The sequence below is a fragment of the Panthera leo genome, chromosome A2, assembly GCF_018350215.1.
Source record: "Panthera leo isolate Ple1 chromosome A2, P.leo_Ple1_pat1.1, whole genome shotgun sequence".
Lineage (NCBI taxonomy): Eukaryota > Metazoa > Chordata > Mammalia > Carnivora > Felidae > Panthera > Panthera leo.
The window spans coordinates 144,298,192-144,321,598 of record NC_056680.1 but is presented as its reverse complement, the minus strand read 5'-3'; the positions used below and the strand labels follow the sequence as shown (position 1 = coordinate 144,321,598).

At 38.4% G+C, this 23,407-nt stretch overlaps 1 protein-coding gene across 6 annotated transcripts in view; it reads right to left on the bottom strand.

Annotated features, from left to right (window-relative positions):
* Positions 1 to 5,482: 5,482 nt before the first annotated feature.
* The window catches only part of STRIP2 (striatin interacting protein 2), a 46,288-nt gene continuing 28,363 nt past the window's right edge, over positions 5,483 to 23,407 (bottom strand). For 3 of the 6 annotated variants that reach the window (XM_042924320.1, XM_042924333.1, XM_042924325.1), the window contains 4 exons: positions 21,455 to 21,521; positions 10,549 to 10,653; positions 9,256 to 9,460; positions 5,483 to 5,794 (listed from right to left, as the gene is read on the bottom strand). In XM_042924320.1, coding sequence (XP_042780254.1) covers positions 5,544 to 5,794; positions 9,256 to 9,460; positions 10,549 to 10,653; positions 21,455 to 21,521 — 628 coding nt within the window. In that variant the 3' untranslated portion in view covers positions 5,483 to 5,543. Of the gene's footprint in view, positions 5,795 to 9,255; positions 9,461 to 10,548; positions 10,654 to 15,764; positions 15,893 to 21,454; positions 21,522 to 23,407 lie in introns of those variants that run through there. The other 3 variants (XM_042924342.1, XM_042924343.1, XM_042924351.1) reach the window with 3 other exon arrangements.

The window sequence follows — 23,407 nt, the reverse complement described above, 5'->3', positions numbered from 1 at the left end:
TCCTCTACCTAAGCTTGCAACTTTCTTTTTTATTTTTTTTTATTTTTATTTTTTTTTTTTTTTTTTTTTTTTTATTTTTTTTTAACGTTTATTTATTTTTGAGACAGAGAGAGACAGAGCATGAACGGGGGAGGGTCAGAGAGAGAGGGAGACACAGAATCCGAAACAGGCTCCAGGCTCTGAGCAGTCAGCACAGAGCCTGATGCGGGGCTCGAACCCACGGACCGCAAGATCATGACCTGAGCCGAAGTCGGATGCTTAACCGACTGAGCCACCCAGGCGCCCCTAAGCTTGCAACTTTCTATACTTCAATCTTCTTTGACTACATCAATAGCTGTAAGAATTTTTCAAATAAAAATAATTTTCTTCAGGTCTTGCCTTACACCTCTAATAATGATAGAAAAGGAAGAGTAAATTAATCAATTTTGCTGCTACGTGTCTCATGAGTGTTAGTGGGTATAGGAGGTGGAATGGTGGCCTCCCAAAAGATATGTCTGTGTCCTTATCCTTGAAACCTCTGTGAATACTACCTTATAGTAAAAGAGTGAATATTACCTTATATGGCAAAGATGTAATGAAGGATCTTGAGAAAGGAAGCTTATCTTGGATTATCCTGACGGGCCTTAAATTTAGTCAGAGGTATCCTTGGAGGAGAGAGGCAGAGGGACTTTTGAGAAGGAAGAAGCAATGTGACCACGGAGGCAGAAACTGGAGTGACATGCCACAGGCCAGGGAATGCCTGGAGCTGTCAGAGACTAGAAGAGGCAGGAAACAATAAGAGCCTTTGGAGGGAGGGAGTCCGGCTGACCCCCTGATTTCAGACTTCTGGCACACGGAACTGTCAGAGAATGAATTTCGTGTTTCACGCCCTGGAAACTTGTTACAGCAGCCCTAGGAAACTAACACACGGGAGAAGAAAAGTACAATTAATAGCTAGTGTTAGTTTGGATTCCACAGATGTATTCATGTTTCTTCTGGCTCATGTAATACCATAAGTTGATTGTATTGAGGTAGTTAATTCTGTTGTAGACATTTCAGTTATTACTACTGAAACCATGACGTAGTGAGATTCCTGTTTGTGAAAATATTGAGACTAGATAAACGTGAAATGCATAGGGGATACCATTCAAAATTCTTGCATTGGATGGACATTGTCCTAGATGATCTCTGATCCCTTTCAACTTAAGAATACATTTCCAGGGGCGCTTGGGTGGCTCAATCGGTTAAGCATCTGACTTCAGCTCAGGTTATCTCATGGTGCGTGAGTTCGAGCCCTGCAACGGGCTCTGTGCTGACAGTTCAGAGCATGGAACCTGCTTCGAACTCTGTGTTTCCCTCTCTCTCTGCCCCTCCTCTGCTCTCACTGTCTCTATCTCAAAAATAAATAAACATTAAAAAAAAAAAAGAATACATTTCCATAGAAAATTTTCCAAATATTGAGGCTTAACATTTTAAGGATAATATTAGAATAGTCAAACATTTAGAAAATGCATTCACTTGGAAAAGGTGTCTGGAGATATAAGGTACTCAGGACTTACCTTCTATCAACATTCCACACCAGGACTTCTGAAGGAATACAAGCCTACTGAAAACTCATTAGTTGGAAAAAACAAGTAAAATAAGGTAACTCCTATGTTTTCCCAAAATCACCAATTAGGACTTCCCCATGCCAACATTTCCAAAAATATTTGCATACTGCCACCATATAAATAGCACATCGTTGAGTGGTGAGATTAGGGAGTTAATTTTCTTCACTATTACTATATTCTTTTTTTTTTTTTTTTTTTTTTTTGGTTGACAGAAAATGGGAAAACAAGAGGCCCAAAGGCAGACAAAAAATTTCCTTTATGTACAGATAATAAAATCATGCTGTAGACATTTTTACTCTAACATGTATTTTTGAGGTCTCTCATGTTAAAAAGCATCATATAAAATATGCATTATAAAATATGTATTAGTATTAAATACACGTAAGAAGAGTAGTAGCTGCTCTAAAACCTACTGGAATTTTCATACAAGTTGTTTATAAATTCCATAATATTTTGCAAAACATTTTTATTACACAAAACATTTTATCATACCATTACAGAAAAGTTTGGCTTGGAATTAAAGGTAGAGCAGATATTAATTGGCCATGCCCAGTGTTTCTGGAACAGTGACAGGACTTTCTTTGCCTCTGCAAATCACCCTAAACACACTTAGCACCTAGCTTCTCAGAGCGCCAAAGTGTTGCAAAATTCATACTTGACCTGGCCTGAATGTTAAGGTGGTTACTTATCTCATCAATAATAGCATTGAGGGGCACCTGGGTGGGCCAGCTGTTAAGCGTTCAACTCTTGGTTCAGCTCAGGTCATGATCTCATGGTTCATGGGTTCAAGCCATGCACTGCGTTCCACACTGACAGTGTAGAGCCAGGCTCTCTCTGCCCCTCCCCGACTTGTGCGCTTGTGCACACGCTCTCTCTCTCTCAAAATAAATTTTAAAAAATTAATAGTATTGATGAGATCAAGGTCATGAGTCTGACTGTTGTATGAACGTCAGTTTTGTTCCAGAACCATAGCTGCATTTTTAGTCTCAGCTAGTTTTATCGTAAATGTGGGTCATTTTAAGGCCTCAAGGAAAGAATTGAAACTCACCACAACTACATGTGGGAGAAACAGAAACCATCAAAACACTCATTTAGAGAACTGTCTTTATATAACAAAGATTATTGGTAGGTGGAAGAACGGGGGGAACTACGGACACAAAACGTCAAGAAAGTCACAACTGAAAATATCAGCATAAAGCACTGAAATGGGTGGTTTCAAATGCTCACTGGAACGCTGTTGAAATTCTCAAGAATCTCTAAGAAAGCCCTACCACCGATCTCAAGAGCCCACTGAGAAGCTGCTGTGACTATCTACCCATATGTCTGGTTGCAACTGCCTTCTTGTAGGTAGAATATACTTCTCTGGCCCAATGTTAGGCTTGTCCATGTGAATTGTTTTTTGCCAGTGGAATGTAAGCAACTTGACTTATGCCACATCCAAGCACAAGCTTTAGGCACCCTCCAGGTCCTTGCATAGTATGGTTTGGTGCTTGCTCCTGCCCTTTAGCATGAGAATAGTACTCCCAGGTAGGAGCTATTCCATGCCAGCTTCCTGCCAGGATGAGAAGAGTAAAGCAGAGCTGCAGCTGATCCCTAGACCCAGGAACAAGAAATAAGGGTCTGTCATAAGTCACTGAGATTTTGCAGTTGTTTGTATTAGTCTACCCCCAGGGAATACTACACAAGATTTTATATGTTCATCCTCTTTATGTATTATTCCTTTCTTATATCCATTTAAGGTTCTTTTGTCTTGAAGAATTAAAGACCAATTTTTAACTCCAGTTCAATTTCTTTTTATTAAAGTGCTTTAGTAGATAAACAATGTTAACGACAATTAACACAACTTTACTGAAATACTCACAAATAAAAATCCTCTATAAATCACTCAAATAATGTTCTTCTAAGTAGTAACAGTAATCACCATTAGAGGCTAGTTAATCTGAATTTATTCCTAACCACACACAAGGGTTCTCAGATTAGAAGATTCAAATCAGTTTAACATATGGGGCTGGCTATCAATACCCTGAATGCTATCCCAGCAAGTCAGCGAAAAAAATGTTGTGATTGGAAACTAATCACTTTTCTTGGTGTCTCAGTTTCTCCATCTGCACTGAGAATTAATCTTCCCTTAGAGAAGATTTGTAAAAAAAAGTATGAAATGTTAAAGCTTAGCATACTTACATGCCTCAGAAAGCATTCATGTGCATATTTTTAAAAGGGCAACTTATTTGTTCTTGACACAAATTAAATACTATATGGCTTTAAGAGAAATAGATTGATGACTGCTCTTTCCTTGAAAATTGTCTTTTCAGTTGAACCACACTAAAATAGATTAATAAGGTTCATATATGATATGCTCAGTAAATTATTTTGATTGCAGTAAGGACAGCTGTCCTATTTAGGTAAACTTTACAAATTGTTTTAAGAAGTGTCATCCATTACTTAAACATTCTTCATGACCTTTCCATAAAAACAGAAAGCTGCTACCCTACAGCACAAAGAGGCGAAATCCAAGTTTTGGTTAGAATTCTGGTTTAGTTCCTTTGGATATCATTGGTAACTGTATCATGACTTCCAAATGAGACTGTGGTTGACAGAGTAAATAATCACATTTTTACTAGACCTCCGGTGCAATTTAAGTGGCCTGGTGCTATCATAAAAAAGATTCAGTAGTGTCTGTATCAGTAGGGAGGGCATTTAAAATAAAAAGCGTGAAAATATAGATAACATAACTGTGGGGACAGAAGAGAAATAAAATGATCCTGATTGAATCAGGAGCTTTTCTAAAAACCTTGTTTCTGTTGAGAAGTATGTGATTTTGCTGTAAAAGAAGTTTAAAGAGGTTGGTGCATCAACCCCTATATTTTCAAAGAAATGTGCAATACTTTTAGATAGAAACAGTATTGCTAAATCTCCACATGACACTTTGGAACCACTAGCAGTAAAAAGGGAAAAAAATCATTAATCAACATAGGAGATGAAAAATGGTAAGCTGTGATGCTCTTGCTATTCTATTCAATTAAAAAATAAATCGATCACGAGCACAAATGGACATGCCATCTCAATAAATAAAACCTCCTGTAGTTACTTGTCATTTAAAAAGTGAATTGGATGAAAAGGATAATTTTCTACAGTGTACTCCATCATTTGAAGACTGAAGTAGTTTCAGAAAAACATGATACATCCTAAGAGGAGGCCTATTTCATATTGGCTGTGGCAGAGCACTCCATGCACTATACAGGAATACACAAAAAGATAATTTCCAGATTCAACATAGATCTCTTTGGGAGTAGAGAAAAAACACTTTACACAATATGCCTTACTATAACATGCAGTACTTAGGTAATAGTAAATCATCGTCCTCCACAAAGAAGGTGCAGGTGCTCTAAAATCATCTTTGAGATAATAATTTTAGAAAGAGGTGTCAAAATTTTAAATTTAAAATACAGACTTAATTTCAAAGTTGGTTTTGCCAAACCTCTCATAAGTCCTTGGAATCCAGCGTGAGCAAGAAGGAAATGTTCTCCCTATTTCATGACTTGCACCTCCCATTACCTATGATGAATATCATGAGTCAAATACCATAATAAACTTATTCTCATTCTTGGGGCCAGCAAAGGCTAGGCTGGTTCTAGGCAACACTAAAGCAGGGAGCGGTCCCACAAAAGAGCCTGTCCAGGACTGATCCAGCAGATTTTCAAGGCTACCTGGGCACCCAACTCACCCCAGGGCAGGTTGACCAATTTGTTGTGACTCGGGATCCTACCCTTGCACTATCTCCAGGCCCAAAGCCCCTAGAATGGCCCTGCACTACACTGGATGTCCTTGGGCTAGGCCAGCTCTCCCCTAGACAAACACTCCCAGGGCTGGAAACAAAGGCCAAATGGGCAGGGTAGGCAGAGCACCATTTATTGGAGCCAACCCCCATCTATCATATGCTTTTTAAGAGCTCAGTCAGTGATTCTGGAGCAGCTCCTCCCAACAGATGGGCTGTGAAAACACCTCTCTCTCCAGCCAGAGCTCATATGAATAGTGGAAATCCTCAGGCAGATCCAACCTCTGCCCCAGCACACTCTGCAAGCAGTTATCCACAGGTGAAAATTCAGAGTCCTGGGGTTTGTCATACCGGCGGCTGTTAAAAGCCTCAATGTTGGCCCTCAAAGTGCATTCTTCTGCTTGGAAGTCCCATGGCCTGGCATCGATGTCTGTGTTAGGAAGAGAGGAAGAAAAACATGTATACAACTCAGGACACTGCTTCTCTTATCACAGAGCATGGTCTATGGAATAAGAACAATGAAACTGCTCAGAATTCCCTTTTTATGGGGGGCAGGCATTGTACAAAGTAAGTATATAACATTCTGCCACTTTGGTTTAAAAAATACTCTTGGGGGGCGCCTGGGTGGTTCAGTCGGTTAAGCGTCCAACTTCAGCTCAGGTCATGATCTCACGGTTTGTGGGTTCGAGCCCTGCGCTGGCAGCTCAGAGCCTGGAGCCTGGTTAGGATTCTGTGTCTCCCTCTCTCTCTGCTCCTCCTCCACTCATGCTCTGTCTCTTTCTCTCAAAAATAAAATAAACATTAAAAAATTAAAAATAAAATAAAATAAAATAAAATAAAATAAAAAATACTCTTGTACATGCAGAGACTATCTTTGGAAGGAGAGTCTAGAAACTGGTAACAGTGATTACCACTGAGAAGGAAATAAGGCCCCTGAGAGAGGTGGACTTTTTTTTTTTTTTAACTGTACTTCCTTTTCATTATTTTACTTTCTTATCAGTTATATGTATTATATTTTCCAAAATAGCAATTCAGTTCCTTTTACGGAGCTTTCCTAGGGGGATGAGAGTTTCCCATTTGAACGGAATCACCAGCTCTCAAGGAATGGAAAGAGGCAGGAAAGGGGTACAACAAGGAGAATCAGAATGGACCAATTATTGAAGACTTTACTGATTCCCTGCGATCTCTGCCAGCATATGATAAATGTATGTGCCAGCTTCTGTTAAAATTATGAGGTGAAAGCGTCCACGAAGATAAAAATAGAAAACAGATAATCTGCTATCTCTATTTATCCCACTCAGACACTTATTTCAGGGCTAGAGATACATCTTTTTCAGATCTCTTATGTCCCACATTCAATGGCTTATCTTTTTTCTTTTTTTTAAGATTTTATTTTTTAAGTAATCTCTAAACCCAATGTAGGGCTTGAACTTACACAACCTCAAGATCAAGAGCTGCACACTCTACTGACTGAGCCAGCCAGGCATCCCTTAATGGTTTATCTTTAAAGGAAGTACAGATTGGGTTTGGGCTCGTGATGGCAGCAACAACAGACATGGCATTTGCAGGATAAAACATTTTCGTGTTTTAAAAATCTACAAAAATTTAAATAGTTAATTGTGTTTTATGTCTCATAGAAGTTGTATCCTGGCTTGTTATCCACTAATCATATATTTCCCTTAGTTCTCTGGGTTCTAAAATTTACTGCAGCATTCTCTAAAATTCAGACAGGTTACAAATCTCAGCAAATATAAGTCATAGTCATCTTACCAAAAACTCTTAAATACAATTAGGCAAATAATGGTCAAATCCCACTACAGCGAATGTCAATAGAATGAAAAAGCTCTCCAAAATAAATTCTTCCAAACTCTAGTCAATCTATCTTATCTTGATAGTAAACCAGATGTTATACTGTCTCCTAACATGAGAGAATATGCAGTTCCCAATGTTACCTAGAATATATTATGGCTTAAAAGCTTTAAACTGAATCCATTGAAACTTCAGACCTAACTTTCAGTTTACAGATGATACCAGAGACAGATAGATAAGGTAAATGATGACACAAAGAAGCAAGAAATAAAACCAGAAGGTGGATATTCTGCAGGACAACTGGCCTAGTTCTTCAATTAGTCAGCATTATGGGAAAAAAACCCTGAAAACAAAACACGGCTAAATTTAACAAATAAAAAGATAGAACAACCAGATGGAATTTGTGGCCCTGGGTTAAATTATAACTTGGAAAAAATAACTTTAAATAATATTTTGGGGCAAAGGAAGAATTCTGAAATTGGACTTATTGGATAAAATGAAAATATACTGATATGGAAAGATGTAGATAAGGTTAACTGAAAAAAGATGATAAAACAGCATGTATAAATTGCTTTCACTTGAGTAAAATGTGTGTGTGTGTGTGTGTGTGTGTGTGTGTGTGTGTGTGTGTGTAAAAAAAAAAAAAAAAGACCTGGAAGAATATCTAACAAGATGTTAACAGTGTCAATCTTTGGGTGGTACAAATAGGGCATAAATATTGTGATATAGTAAAGTTTTCTGACTTGTACTTTCAAACTGCTTTTTGTTATTTATGTATGTATGTATGTATGTATGTATGTATGTATGTATGTATGTAATTTATTGTCAAATTGGTTTCCATACAACACCCAGTGCTCATCCCAACAGGTGCCCTCAATGCCCATCGCCCACTTTCCCCTCTCCCCCACTCCCCATCAACCCTCAGTTTGATCTCAGTATTTAACAGTCTCTTATGTTTTGCCTCCTTCCCTCTCTGTAACTTTTCTAACCCCCTTCCCCTACCCCCTGGTCTTCTGTTGAGTTTCTCAGGATCCACATGAGTGAAAACATATGGTATCTGTCTTTCTCTGCCTGACTTATTTCTCTTAGCATAACACTCTCCAGTTCCATCCACGTTGCTACAAATGGCCAGATTTCATTCTTTCTCATTGCCAAGTAGTATTCCATTGTATATATAAACCACATCGTCTTTATCCATTCATCAGTTGATGGACATTTAGGCTCTTTCCATAATTTGGCTATTGTTGAAAGTACTGCTATAAACATTGGGGTACAAGTGCCCCTATGCATCAGCACTCCTGTACCCCTTGGGCAAATTCCTAGCAGTGCTATTACTGGGTCATAGGGTAGCTTTAATTTTTTGAGGAACCTCCACACCGTTTTCCAGAGCGGCTGCACCAGTTTGCATTCCCACCAACAGTGCAAAAGGGTTCCCATTTCTCCACATCCTCTCCAGCATCTATAGTCTCCTGATTTGTTCATTTAGCCACTCTGACCGGCGTGAGGTGGTATCTCAGTGTGGTCAAACTGTTTTTTAAAAAAAGTTTATTTATTTAAGTACTCTCTACATTCAACATGGGGCTCACACCTACAACTCTGAAATCAAGAGTTGCATGCTCTCCCAACTAAGCCAGCCAGGTGTCACTCTAACTGCTTTTTAATAATAAAAGGTTATTTTAATTTTAGAAATCTTTTGGAGAAACCTGTCATTTAAAGGAATGTTTTAAAAAGGGGTAATTATCTCTTAATTTACTTGTTTCATAAGATGGAATTTTTTAAAGTAAACTCTACCCCCAACATGGGGCTTGAACTCATAACCCCAAGATCACTAGTTGCATGCTCTACTGACTGACCCAGCCAGACACCCCTATAATATGGATTTTTATAGTTAATATGGGACCAGGGTACATGCTATTTGGGGCAGTACCTTAAAGTTTGTTGTATCAGCCCCTGACTATAATCACATATTTTCTCATCCAAAATACGTAACAATTCATACCAAAAGAGTACAGATACACATTTGTTTAGTTTTGTTTAAACTCTGGGCAACTCCTGGAGGTCAAAAGCTCTAAGAATACTCACCATTCCCATAAGCCCAGTCATCATTCATGCGGTGGCGTACTTTCTGGTAGATGGCTGACATGGTTTTCATGTTGCTTTTTCTCCACTGGCGCCCCAAGTACTTGGTCTGTATTTTTAGCAGCTTCAGAACATAAAGTTGCAGCATGGCCTGTTTGACCTTGAGGGCCCGCTTTAAGATTGGAGCTGATTTGAATACCACCAGCATCTACCAATTTAAAGAAGGGTGGGAGTGAAGAGAGGCAGATAAGGATCTCAAGTTTCTTGGAACTCCAACTCACAGACAATCCTTTTTTTTTAATGTTTATTTTTGGGATGGAGAGAGAGAGACAGAGCATGAGTGGGGAAAGAGCAGAGAGGGAGACACAGAATCTGAAGCAGGCTCCAGGCTCTGAGCTGTCAGCACAGACCTTGATGTGGGGCTCAAACCCATGAACTGCGAGATCATGCCCTGAGCCGAAGTCGGACATTTAACCATCTGAGCCACCCAGGCGCCCCAACTCACAAATTAAGCCAAGCCTGCTGGCCTCAATACTCCAGGGAGCTTTTGGGAATCTATGGTCCAGGTTCTCTTTACATTTAGTCTTTAAGGATATAGAGGAATCACTCCATTTATATGTCACAGTTCAAAGTTTCTAATATTCAAAGTACATGATATAAAGAGCAAAATAATTCTGTCAGCCACACGTCCCATTTCTACTGTTACAATTTCTCCAGAATCTTCTGGATACATAATTCTTTGTACACATATATTATTTTTATTAACAAAAACAACAGCTAGCTACATAACCTGTCATATTGTTCCATACCTTGCTTTTTATTTAACAATATATCTTGAAAATTATTACACATCAGTGTAGAATTGTCTCGTTCTTTTTTCCTGCCTCATTCTTTTTAATGGTTATATAATATTTTATTATAAGGATGTACCAACATTATTTAACCAGTTGGTCCTGTGTTAATAAGCTTTAGGTCATTTCCAATCTTTCATAATTCATGCTGCAATGAATAATCTTAAGACTTGCATCATTTGGGATGTGTGATTATAATCCAAATAACAATGCTAACTTTCCAACCAGAGCTGCTCTGGGGGAGGGTCCATATTCAGCTCCTTATAAAGAAACAGACTGGTGAATAATTATCTCATATAGAATAAGTGCCCAGAATTAGGAGGTGTTCACCTTATGTGGCATTTAGTGCCTATCTACAGATTTCACAAAGCAGGAAGTCCATAAATATTTACAATTTAAAAAATTCAGTCAGATAGACACCTCCATGATCTGAAGCCCCACTCACCATGGTTCTGGAATGCTTCCATTTGGTCAGTTTATTGAGCAGCCTCAGAAGGTTGATGCAGGAAAAGAGGTTCCTCCAGCAGAACTGGTTGTTGTCTCCAGCTTCCTGTAATAAGGCACACCCCCCATTATGTCAACACCTACAAGGCTTTCATTCCCACAGAAACCTGGAAGTCACAGTTGGTCAGTTTAGGTGAGGCCTTCCTTATGAAATGCTACCTCCTCATCATTCTGCTCTTCACACACTAAGGCCTCAAAGCATGAAATACCCTTCATCTGAAAACACACGGCTGCCAATCCTGGAAGACTGTACCTAGAGCAAGAATTGGTTAGAAAGAGGATACACGAACATAGGAACTTCACTCAAGCAAGCCTTCTTGTGTAACTTTCTGTTTTAGAATCAGAAAAGAGATGATAGAATTTTACCTCCATATACTTTGCACTTATATAAGCTGTATTTGTAACTGCTAGGACTTATTCTGGTAGATTTCTTTCTCTCTTTCTCTTTTTTTAAGTAGGCTCTCTGCCCAACACGGGGTTAGAACTCATGATGCCAATATCAAGAGTCACATGCTCCATTAACTGAACCAGCCAGGCGCCCCTATTCTGGTAGATTTCAAACTATTTTTGGATGGATCTGATATTCATTATGATTGAATTTCTTTAATCACCCCACCCTCCTTTATCAAACCCCATTGCAGTAAATAGCTTGATTCTCCAGCACGGAAGCAAAAATGGCAGATGGTTAATTCTAACCAGGTGTTTCTCTTAACATGTTTATTGATAGCTTGTGAGCACCCAACCAGAGATAACAGATGGATGTCAGATTAGAAACAGGTATCTACTCACAGAAACATCTTTCAGGGACAAAAATAAGAGTGCTTCTGGATTTGGGGACTGTAAATATACTGGTGTCAGAAGTTATATAAATCAATGAGTATGCATGGTGGCCAAACTAACATCTTGGAAATTATTCATGTCTACGAATTGATAGGAGAAAGTAGGAGTAGGAGATGATGTGTAGAAGTGAGCTGTTGTCTGAAGAATGGAAAATTATCCTCTGCTGCTTTCCCAAATTAATCTGAAGCAAGCAAGACAGGCATACATCCAATGCGGAACAAACCTCCAGGAACTTTGAGAGTATTAGAATCTAATACTAGATTCTAATAAATAAGACTAAGGGTCAAAAAGCTTCATAGAAACGTTTTAGAAATATTATTTAAAAATAATGTTCTCTTTTCTGTAGTAAATGTTCAATATTGTGTTTCGAACTAGTCCCTGGAGAACCATCTGTTTCCTTCTAAGAGAAACTTCTATGGGAGTTTCCATTCTAGTGCATCAGCTAATCAGCTTGCCCAAAACAGATAGGTTCTACAGATGTTCCATCTTGTGTGGCTAACAGAGGAATGGACTCTTAAATGTTTATTTATTTATTTTTTTAAAGAAGCAAGGGAAACAGAGAACATATGGGAGAGACTAAGTATATCTCCACTGTGAGCTTCCTTTATCTTGATTTCTAATATGCTAGCATAAAAAGCCTTGCATTCCTTAGCACCTCAAAATATAATATGGGGGGTGCTTGACTGGCTCAGTTGGTAGAGCATGTGACTCTTGATCTTGGGGTCTGAGTTCAAGTCGCACATTGGACATAGAGCTCATGTTAAAACAAAATAAAACAAAAGTATGGGAGTAGGGGAGTGGCCTTGTAGAAGCAGCATTGGAATAGACACACTAGGACACCTGGATTATGGCTTTGGCCTTGGCTGTATGACTGTAGATAAATCATTTCCCTGCTTCTTGTAAGAGGCTGAACTAGATCATCTTTAAGATTCTTTCACCTCTGGGGCGCCTGGGTGACTCAGTCGGTTAAGCCTCCGACTTCGGCTCAGGTCATGATCTCACAGTTCGTGGTTCAAGCCCCGCATCAGGCTCTGTGCTGACAGCTCAGAGCCTGAAGCCTGCTTCAGATTTTGTGTCTCCCTCTCTCTCTGCCCCTCCCCTGCTCATGCTCTGTCTCTCAAGTAAATAAAAACATTAAAAAAAAAAAAAAAGATTCTTTCACCTCTGATCATTCAATAACCCTGTGATTTACTCTGACTTTCTCCACTTGGCTCAAAAGTGAAGTTTTAAATGAAAGTAAGCTGATCGTGGCTGCCTTTTCCTCAAAGCTCACTCTCAAGAGTCCCAGGAAAGACATCTCAGTTCCCTCCTGAAGATAGTCTCATCTGCCCAGGGCCTTGCTCTTTTCTTTCTGATAATACTTCCCCACTGACTAAAACTAGCCCCACTTCCTGCATCACCAGATGCTGCCTGAAGTGGGCACTGAAAGAACACATGCTAGTCAAAGGCTCTCTCAGGACAGCCGCTCCCAGGCTTGGTGTCTGTTTGCAGCAGCAGGCTCTACATGAAGCCCTGCTCAAGCCTTCTGCCTTGTTCCAACCTAACAGACAATAATTTTCCAGCAGACCTTTAGTTCCATGGGTGTCTTTTCAGATTTGCCAGACGTGAGGGATTTTTTATTTATTTATGTTCACTCAAGGAAAATCACCTTCTTTCTCTTTTTTGGGGGAGGGCAGGACTCAGCATATTGATTAAGATGTATACTTTTGTGGGGAGATATATATTGTGAACAGCAGCACTTGGTCATATTCTCTTGTTTCTGATACTTCACACTATCCAAAGCAAGACCTTAACTCACCTTCTACCAGCGAAAGTTAAAAAAGAAAACATTTGCCCATGTTTCGGTAGCATAAGCATGTTTACAAAAATAATTCCACTTAGAATTGTACCCAAAATAATAAAATGCCTAGGAATAAACCTAACCAAAGAAGTGAAAGACCTGTACTGTGAGAACTATAAAACACTGATGAAAGAAACCAAAGAGGACCAAAGAAATGGAAAGGCATTCCATGCTCATGGATTGAAAACAAAAAAGTATTATTAAAATGGGCATACTACCCAAAGCAATCTACAGATGTAATGCAATCCCCAACCAAACACCAACAGCATTTTTCACAGGACTAGAACAAACAATCCTAAAATTTGTATGGAACCGCAGAAGACCCTGAATAGCAAAGCAATCTTGAAAGAGAAAAAACTGGAGGTATCACAATTCCAGACTTCAAGTTATATTACAAAGTGGTAGTCACCAAAACAGTATGGTACTGGCACAAAACCACACAGATCAATAGAACAGAATAGAAAATCCAGAAATAAATCCACAATTAAATGGTCAATTAATTTTTTTTTTTTTTGGTCAATTAATTTTTGACAAAGGAGGAAAGAATATACATTGAGAAAAAGTTTCTTCAACAAATGGTGCTGGGAAAACTGGACAGCTACAGGCAAAAAAATAAAACTGGACCACTTTCTTTTACCATACAGAAAAATAGGCTCAAAATGGATAAAAGACCTACATGTGAGACCTGAAACCATAAGAATCCTAGAAGAGAGGACAGGCAGTAATTTCTCTGACATTGGCGGTAGCACTATTTTTCAAGATCTGTCTTCTGAGGCAAGAGCAACAGAAGCAAAAATAAACTAATGGGACTACATTAAAATAAAAAGCTTCTGCACAGCGAAGAAAACAATCAACAAAACTAAAAGGCAACCTATGGAATGGGAGAAGATATTTGCAAATGACGTATCTGATAAAGGGCTAGTATCCCAAATATATAAAGAACTGATACAACTCAACCCCCAAAAGACAAATAATACAATTAAAAAATGGGCTAAAGACGTGAACAGACATTTCTCCAAAGAAGACATATAGCTGGCAACAGACACATGAAAAGATGCTCAATATCACTTATCATCAGGGAAATGTAAATCAAAACTAAAATGAGAGATCACCTCATACCTGTCAGAATGGCCAAAACAAAAAACATAAGAAACAACAAATGTTGGCAAGGATGTGTAGAAAAAGGAACTCTCTTACATTGTTGGTAAGAATGCAAACTGGTTCCTCAAAAAGTTAGAAACAGAACTACCCTATGATCCAGTAATCATACTACGTGGTATTTACCCCCAAAATACAAAAACACTAATTCAAAGGGATACATGCACCCCTATGTTTACTGAAGCATTACTTACAATAGCCAAGATATAGAAGCAGCACAAGTGTCCATCCATAGATAAATGGATAAAGAAGATGGGGTGTATATATATATATATATATATATGTGTATGTATATATATATATATATATATGTGTGTGTGTGTATATATATATATATATATGTGTGTGTGTATATATATATATATATGTGTATATATATATATATGTGTGTATATATATATATGTGTGTATATATATATATGTGTATATATATATATGTGTGTATATATATATGTGTATATATATATATGTGTGTATATATATATGTGTATATATATACACACAATGGATTATTTTTCAGCCATAAAAAAGAATGAAATCTTGCCATTTGAAACAACATGGATGGAGTTAGACAGTATAATGCTAAGTGAAATAAATTAGAGAAAGACAAATACCATATGATTTCACTCACAAGTGGAATTTAAGAAACAAAATGAATGAGCAAAGGAAAAAAGAGAAAGACAAACTAAGAGACTCTTAATTATAGAGAACAAACGGAAAGTTACCAGAGGGGAGGTGGTGGGGGAAATGGGTGAAATAGATGATGGAGATTAAGAGTACACTTATCATGATTAACACTGAGTAATGCGTAGAATTACTAAATCACTATATTGTACACCTGAAATTAATGCAATACTGTATATTAATTACACTGGAATTAAAACCAAAAACAACTAAAAATTTTTATTTACATACACCTGAGGTCTAAAAATTCAGTTCAGGGATCACATCCTACCCTTTCATAGTATCTCTAAGGCACTACAAAGATTCTGTTCTCAAGATCCATCTTAGCCCAGCTGACTGAGCCAAGCCAAATAAAAACAGAGGCTTACGCCAGTTATGTGGATAATTAACTCAAAAGACTGCTGAAAGAACAGAGTGTTTCTTCCTTTTGTACTGAGGAAATCAAATTGGTTGGAATCTGAGCACTAAAAGAGACTCAGCTTTTAGACTTGGCTAAGTCTAGTCCAATTCTGTCATCCACAGAAGCAAAACCTGAGGCTCAGGGAGAGGAAGGGCTTGCTTAAGTTCACATAAGTGCCCCAACCAGAGCTTGAACCTCTATTTCCAGTAACTGATTGAATTATAACACTATTTACGGTTCATCTTTATTTACTGTTCTTTATTTACTGTTCATCTTCTGGTTGTCCTTCTGGAATCCTAGACACAGATGATCTCCTGAGAGAAAATTTGATTTGATCCCCTGCTTTCTCAGCTTCTTCAAAACCTAATGGTAAAGAAACTTTCTTAAGTCCTATTATAATCGTTATTTCAAACAAGCCTAATAGTTTCCAGAAAAAACAACAACAGCAACAACAACAATAACGACAATAATTAGGTTTCCAGTTGTAAAGGGGAACATCTGACTGAGTTCGGTCAGTCTATGATCAGACTGAACCTTTGAAGTGCTGCTAGGGGCACCTGGCTGGCTCAGTCCAAAGAGCATGCAACTCTTGATCTCAGGGTTGTGAGTTCGAGCCCCATGTTGGGGGTAGAGATTACTTAAATAAATAAATAAATAAAAACTTAAAAAAAACAAAAAACAAAAACAAAGAAGTACTGCTAAGTGTTAAATCTAATACATCACAAACCTTCTCAGCTTATTAAAGTCCCTAGTGATGATTCTTATTTTCAGATTGATAACCAGCTTTTCAGTGAAAATCAGAGTTTCTAATATTAACTTGGTTGTTATGTAATGACTCCATGGGAGTTTCATAGTCCAGGAAAAGTTTATGTTCACCTAATGGCCCAATCTCTCCCTTTTTACACATGGAACTTCTACAACCTACAACCTACTTGATCAAGGTAATTTAGAGCTGTAGTTCTGTCTGCCTTTTCTATATTACAAACTAGTCTATTTCTTTGCTTTGGGCTTCAGGTGTTCCACGCCATGTCAGTCTTGCATTTATTTGAACCTATTTGAAAAAAAAAAAAAACATTTGCTAGGTTTTAACACTTAATTATTGTAAATTCACAATAATAACCATTTCTCGGGAAATGATTCTTTTATTCGTTCCGTTATTGTGGTTCACACAACTGAAAATGAATTCATATTTCTAGCTTAGAATTTCTTCCCTACCCCTCCCCCCCAAAAAAGGAATTTCTTTTCCCAATCACTATAGAAGAATTCCCTTATCATATGGATTTCTGACAGTTAAGGCACTGCTGGATTAAGGACCTAGATATCATAAAAGAGAGCTGTAATTCTTAAGTGGTATGAGTAAAAAAAGGAGGAAGGAGAAGAGAAAATGTCAAAATCATTTGGGGAGCTTTAGCAAAACAAACTATTATTTGCACCCTGGAGAGGGATCTGCACATTTGAATTTGAAAACTCATTCCATACATTCTAATCTCATACCCATAACAGAAATGCTGTTTTAACAAGAAAAATGATAAAATGGTAAAAAAAAACATTTATCCATGGTTCTTCCTCTATCCTCTATATAAATATACCTCATAGAAAATTGGATATTTACCTTATGATGTGTTTGCATTATATCTAGAACAGAGAAACAATAATGCTAAAGGCAATTGTGGTTTTAAATAGTGATGGTCACAAATCATTGGTTAAATAATGTCTGAAATGAATGTTAGAGACCTTAATACTTGAACATGATTATATTCCAATAAGAAAATAAAAACTAAAAACACAACAACAAAAATCTTCTGGGATATCTAAAAATATCTGGATTAGGAAGTTATAAAAACAAAATTTAATAAGGATAGATGAAAGGATCAGGTGCATAAATTTAAGTGATATGAACATAATTTTATAGATCTTTCTGAATGTAAGTCAAACCCAAATTTGAGGAATTTGCAATGAACTACCTTTTAAAAATTAACTTAATAATTTTATTTACATATATCTAAAAGGAAATGCCAAATGTTTCTTTGCAAATGGCCAAGTCACGTAAATTCTGACCCACTATTTTGGCTCTACCCGGACAATACTTCATTTCCTCATCAGTCAAGGATGCGATTCGGCAAGATATTGAGAAACCTCTAGCTCTGATACTCAGAGATTCCACATATACCACTTTTTCTCATTCCTTCATCCTTAATCTATAGGCCTACCTGAACATCTACATTGTTCAAAATATGCCCTTCTTTGTATGTGATGCTGGTGTTATTAAGTCACTTTCTGTAGAAAAACAACAAGCATTTTGAACTGAGTTGGCTTGGCAGCAGTGACAATGGATTTACACAGCACTTGCCACATTTTTGGGGCCCAAATATCTGTCAAATAGGAGAGGAAAGGAGGAAGGGGTGTAATCTGTAGGATTTCTCTTTAGGGCCAACAGACGACAAAGAAAGCTGACCTACAAACTTACCATCGTTTCAACATACTCTAAAGCAGTGATGTTTCTAAACTTTTTATTGCACATATCTCTGAGTAAATAATTTTTGTGTGCAATCCTAAATATACATGTTTACTTATAAGTTAGAAATACATTATTGTAATAACATTATGTATGTTCTAATATATACATAAATATGGAAAGAGATGTTAATACATAAAGGATCAATATATTCCATCCCCCAAAGCATCATCTTGCTCACTCTACTTTTTATTCCACTGCCCCAAATAACCATTCAGATGATGAGTATTCTACAATACTTGCTGAAGCCATATCACTGACTTTTCTAGCAAACTATCTTCCACACAATCATGCATTCATTACCCTTCTATGTTTGGAATTTAATTTTTTCCTACTTTAATGGATTGAATTTGAATATAGACATTTGGAGATCCAAAAATTGTAAGCCTTCCTATACCAGGTACGTAGGGAAACTTCTCAGTACATGGGTAAGGATGTCTTATTGTAGAGCTAAACAGGTTGACAAAATGGGAAGACTTTAGAAAGTGCCTTTAACTTTGACCTTATTTCATGTCCATTTAATGTGCAACTGGAGTTCTAGATGAAGTTGAACTCAGTTCGAATTCAGAGAACTGAGAAAATATGAACCAAGACTACCTCAGCTGAGTAATTCTATTTCTAGGAATCTATCTTAGATAATCAGAGACAAAGTCAAAGATTCATGTGTGAGGATGTTCATTTTGGAGTTACACAGAAAACCCCAACAGTAGTAGAAAACAATCAATTAAGAAAATTAAGAAGAGGAATATTGTGTGTAGCTATTAAAAATTATGTTCTTGGGCGCCTGGGCGGCTCAGCTGGTTGAGTGTCTGACTCTAGGTTTTGGCTCAGTCTCATGGTTTGTGGGTTTGAGCCCTACATCGGGCTCTATGCTTGCAGTGTGGAGTCTGCTTAGGATTCTCTCTCTTTCTCTGCCCCTCCCCAGCTTGCTCTTTCTCTCAAAGTAAAAAAATAAACTTAAAAAAAAATTATGTTCTCAAATATGTTTAAAGTCACATTGTGGTTTAAATTTTATCATATAAATTGAAACACAACCCAAAGTCCTTATTCTTTTAAATAATGTGTGTGTATATATATGAATGAATATGTACATATATGGTGATTGCAGCAAAACGTTAACAGTAGTTACATGTAGGCAGTGTAATTAAGGTATTTTTGTTTTCTTCCCATTATTTTTCTGTATTTAGCCCATTTTCTACAATGGTATATACTGATTTTATAACCAGGAAAAAAAATTGCAATATTATTTAAAGAAAATCCTACACATTTATAAAAACCCAGTTCATTTTCTGTTTACAATGAATTTATTGCGCCTGGAAAAGAGATAAATCTTACTCATATGAACATTAGTCTTTTCTGAGTACAGAAGCCATCAGTTTAGATAAACAAACCATTATGTTGAGGACCTACGTGGAGTAAACTTGCTAGTTACTTAAGCCCATGATTGGGCTCAGGGGGAGTACTAGTACCATGAATTCAAGCGAGAAAAATCTGTGGTTACCAAATGAAACCACCAGGTGCCACTGTTGCTTCACAGAAAGGAGAGGACTACCTAGCATGAACTGTTTTATTTAGAATAGATACGCGCTTTCACCTGCTCATGGATAACAATAAAATCTTCTCAGAGGCATGACAATTACTTCAATAATTTTATGCTCATATCCTCAAAGATCCATCAAAAGATATTTGAAGGTAGAATTTCCATCAATTTTCTATATGTGGGATTGAGAAAAAAGAACATATTGCACTAAGAAATAGATTTCAGCCATTAAAAGCTGACTTTATGTTTTGAAATGCCCTACTAACAGTAGCACTTTAATGCTGTATACCACTGTTTTCTGTGGGAAAGTGCTTTCCTCATTCCAACTCTGAATGGTAGGGATGTAAGTCTCCACCCTGGCTCTGCTACTTTCAACTGTAAGCTTTTGGCAGTTAAATTCTCCATCTATAAAACAGTAATATCAAGCTTATACAGTTATTTTAAAGTTTATTTCTTTATTTTGAGAGAGACAGCACGCGGAGTGCACACGTGAGCGGAGGAGAGGAAGAGAGAGGAGAGAATCCCAAGCAGGCTCCGCACTGTCAGTGCAGAGCCTGACACAGGGCTTGAACTCACGAACTGTGAGATCATGACCTGAGCTGAAATCAAGAGTCGGATGCTCAACTGACTGAGCCATCTAGGCACCCCTTACAGTATTTTATAGACTGAATAACATCATGTGCATAAACAGGGTTGTTAGACAACTTATTACCTCTCTTTATAGGCATAAGAAGCTCCGAGCTTCCTTGGCTTCTGAGACCACATCTAAGTAAGACAGGAAATCTCTGCCCTGATGCTAAAAAGGGTGCTAGATTTAATATCTTAGGACACGGGTCATTTTCTAATTCAGGATCTGTCATCTATGAGGAGTGGACTATGATAAGTCACTTCATCCACTGGGCCTTCTGGTTTTTCATCTTTGAAACAGGGGGTTGGGCTAAATGGCTCTCAGTTCCCCTCCAGCGAAGAATCCTATGGTTCTATAAAACCTGTACCACGAAGGTATTATTCTATTTGTGTATAATATACTTTTCGGATATACCATGTTTTGCAGGTATTAAAGTTGGGGGACACGTGGGTGCTATCATCCAGTCATTCAGCATTTGAGCTCCTTCCATGTACCATAGTGCTACACTCTGGGGATATAAAAATGAAGATGATGCTCTTCATTCCTTCCTTGAAGGAAACTCTTCCTTCAAGGAGTTTTCAGTTAAATGGAGAAACAAATATAGATAACCAAGTAAATGCAACAGGGTGAGGGTGTGAACTCAGTATATCTTAGGGGGTATATCTACATGGCAGACAATTGATCTTCAATATGCTGTTGATTAGTCCATTTCATGAAATTCAAAATAATGCTGAAGAACTTTCTGATTTGCTTAAAGTTGTTTCCAGGATGAAGAAATTTCTGGGTCAATCTTCTGTGGCTAGTACCAACTTTTGGCTTAGAGGGACCTAAGCAAGGTACACTTCTACTTTTTACAATCTATATGAAAATGAAAAGTGAATAGCCTGTGACACAGCAGAAAGGAGACAGATCATTGTTTGGAATAGACCAGTAGAGATTGTCCTGTCATTTAGCACAGATGTTCACATTCAATTTCAGTCCCATTATCTTTCTAAATTCCCTCTCCTCCTTAGTGTTTGTCACTGACCCTTTTCTCTTCTCTGCAAATTATGATGCGCAGCTTTTCCCAATTTTGCTCAACTGGGTCAGCAGCTCTAAGCCCCCACTGCCTCTGTGCTCTTGCCAATATGCCTTTATTGATCTGAGACTCTCAAACCAGGGGCATGAGGAGGCTGAAGAAGAAATGGAAGAGTAAATACCAGCCTGGCAATTTCAAAAGCTACCAAATTCCCCTCTGCTTACCAGACTCTCTGTAGTAAGCTCCGGCAAATCCTGGATGGTACAGCAAGGGTAATCCAGGACTGAGATGCTGCAGGACACAGAGAAAGGGACAGGCTTTAGGGAAATAGCGATGGCAAAACATGGCAGTATCTGAAATGGCAGGAGTTATTTCTCTCCAGCAGGCCCCATCTATTTCCCAAAGCGCTTAGTGACCTCAGCTGAAACTGAGGGTTGTGGTGCCAGGAAACTCCAGCTCCAGTCTCCTTTCCTCAGTCATGAGAGGAACAAACAGAGTTCCTTCAGGCTGGCCCCTCATCTGGGAGATGCAAAAGAGACCAGCAAGAGAGCCTGTAGGATAGCCACCTTTCTCCTCCCTTCTTTAAAATGCATGGACAATTGTGTGCATTTGTGTTTTTGCATTTAAGTGTATGCTTGTGTGTATGTGTGAACTGCGTTCCCAGAGATGCTGCCCAACCTTCAAACTTGCTGCCCAATTACTAACAATCTGTGGATGTGAGGATGAAATGAAGCTCTCTCCTGTGTCCTTTACCAAATGTTTCTGGAAGCCAGAAGCTCTGGGAAATAATCACAGAAGCCACTCCTGAAGGAAGCTTAAGACAGAGGCAGTTTCCTACAGCAGGGCCGATCTAGTAGTTCAAGAATGGCAATGGCATCTGTCCCCGAAACCCACAGTGGGGGACTGCAAGGGAGCTGGAGGCTCTGCAGTGAGCCCAGAGAAGCAGGCATGAGTAGGCAGGGGAAATGAGGCACTGCATGACGACAGAGACAGAATTACTCAAAATTACAGTTCTTGCTTTCCTTTTCTCCTTTCTTTGTTGGTACAATGCAGAATTTAGCTCATCTCTAATGCTTCCTCTGGTTCTGACATTCCGTAAGGTTTATAACCAATCCATCTGAACTAGTGCAGTTGGAAATGGATAAAGGATGTTGTCAAAGCAGGGGCTATAAAGAGGAGTATGGGGTTTCTTGGACCTGACCCTACATTTCAAAAGTCAAAACTCTATCCAAGCAGGGGTGCCTGGGTGGCTCAGTCGGTTAAGTGTCCGACTTCGGCTCAGGTCATGATCTCACAGCTCGTGAGTTCGAGCCCCACGTCGGGCTCTGTGCTGACAGCTCAGAGCCTGGAGCCTCCTTAGGATTCTGTGTCTCCCTCTCTCTCTGCCCCTTTCCTGCTGTGTCTCTTTCTCTCAAAATAAATAGATGTTGAAAAAACAAACAAAAAAAACAAACCAAAACTCTTTGGTAAACAATTTGTTTACCTAGAAATATTTACCTTTGTCCCAGAAACTCACAACGATAACCTAGGGGAACCAAGATAGAAGAAGAGAGGGCAGTGGAACAACCTATAACGTTGCTCATCATTTCAATTCACTCTACTGGATTCTCCCAGGGTTGCCAGTTCTGTACTGCTCCATTAGGATAAACTTTCTTGGCTGGCGAATCCACTTATCTACCCACCTCCCACAGACAAAGCCCCATGGCTATGTAGGTGCTGGCAACCAGGAAATGGGGGTGGGAAATCAAAGATGGATGTGTTGCAGTCTCAGTGAACGGAATTCTAGCCTAAGGGGGCCAAAAATAAAGTTACAAGTTTCTGGAATATCTATCTGGATTATAAAAGCCATGATAAAACTATGCAATAAGGATGTAGGAGTGCTCCAAGTTTTCAGGGATCATGCAACAGTAAAGCTTACAGGTGATGCAAAAGAGGACCATCTTATCCAAGCCAATCTTAGTAAATGATGTAGGCTGGCACTACCACTCTTCCAATTCCAAATGGAACCCAATAGACACCTTTCAGATTGTCTGCCCCTCCCGTCTATGCCCATGGTGCAGGGTAGGTATTTAGTTCCTGAACCCCAGCCATACTTGATTGATCCAAGGATGGATCTCCAACCCCGGAAATGTGGAACAGGACTCTTGTATGTTTCTCTTAATTAATGCTTATATAAA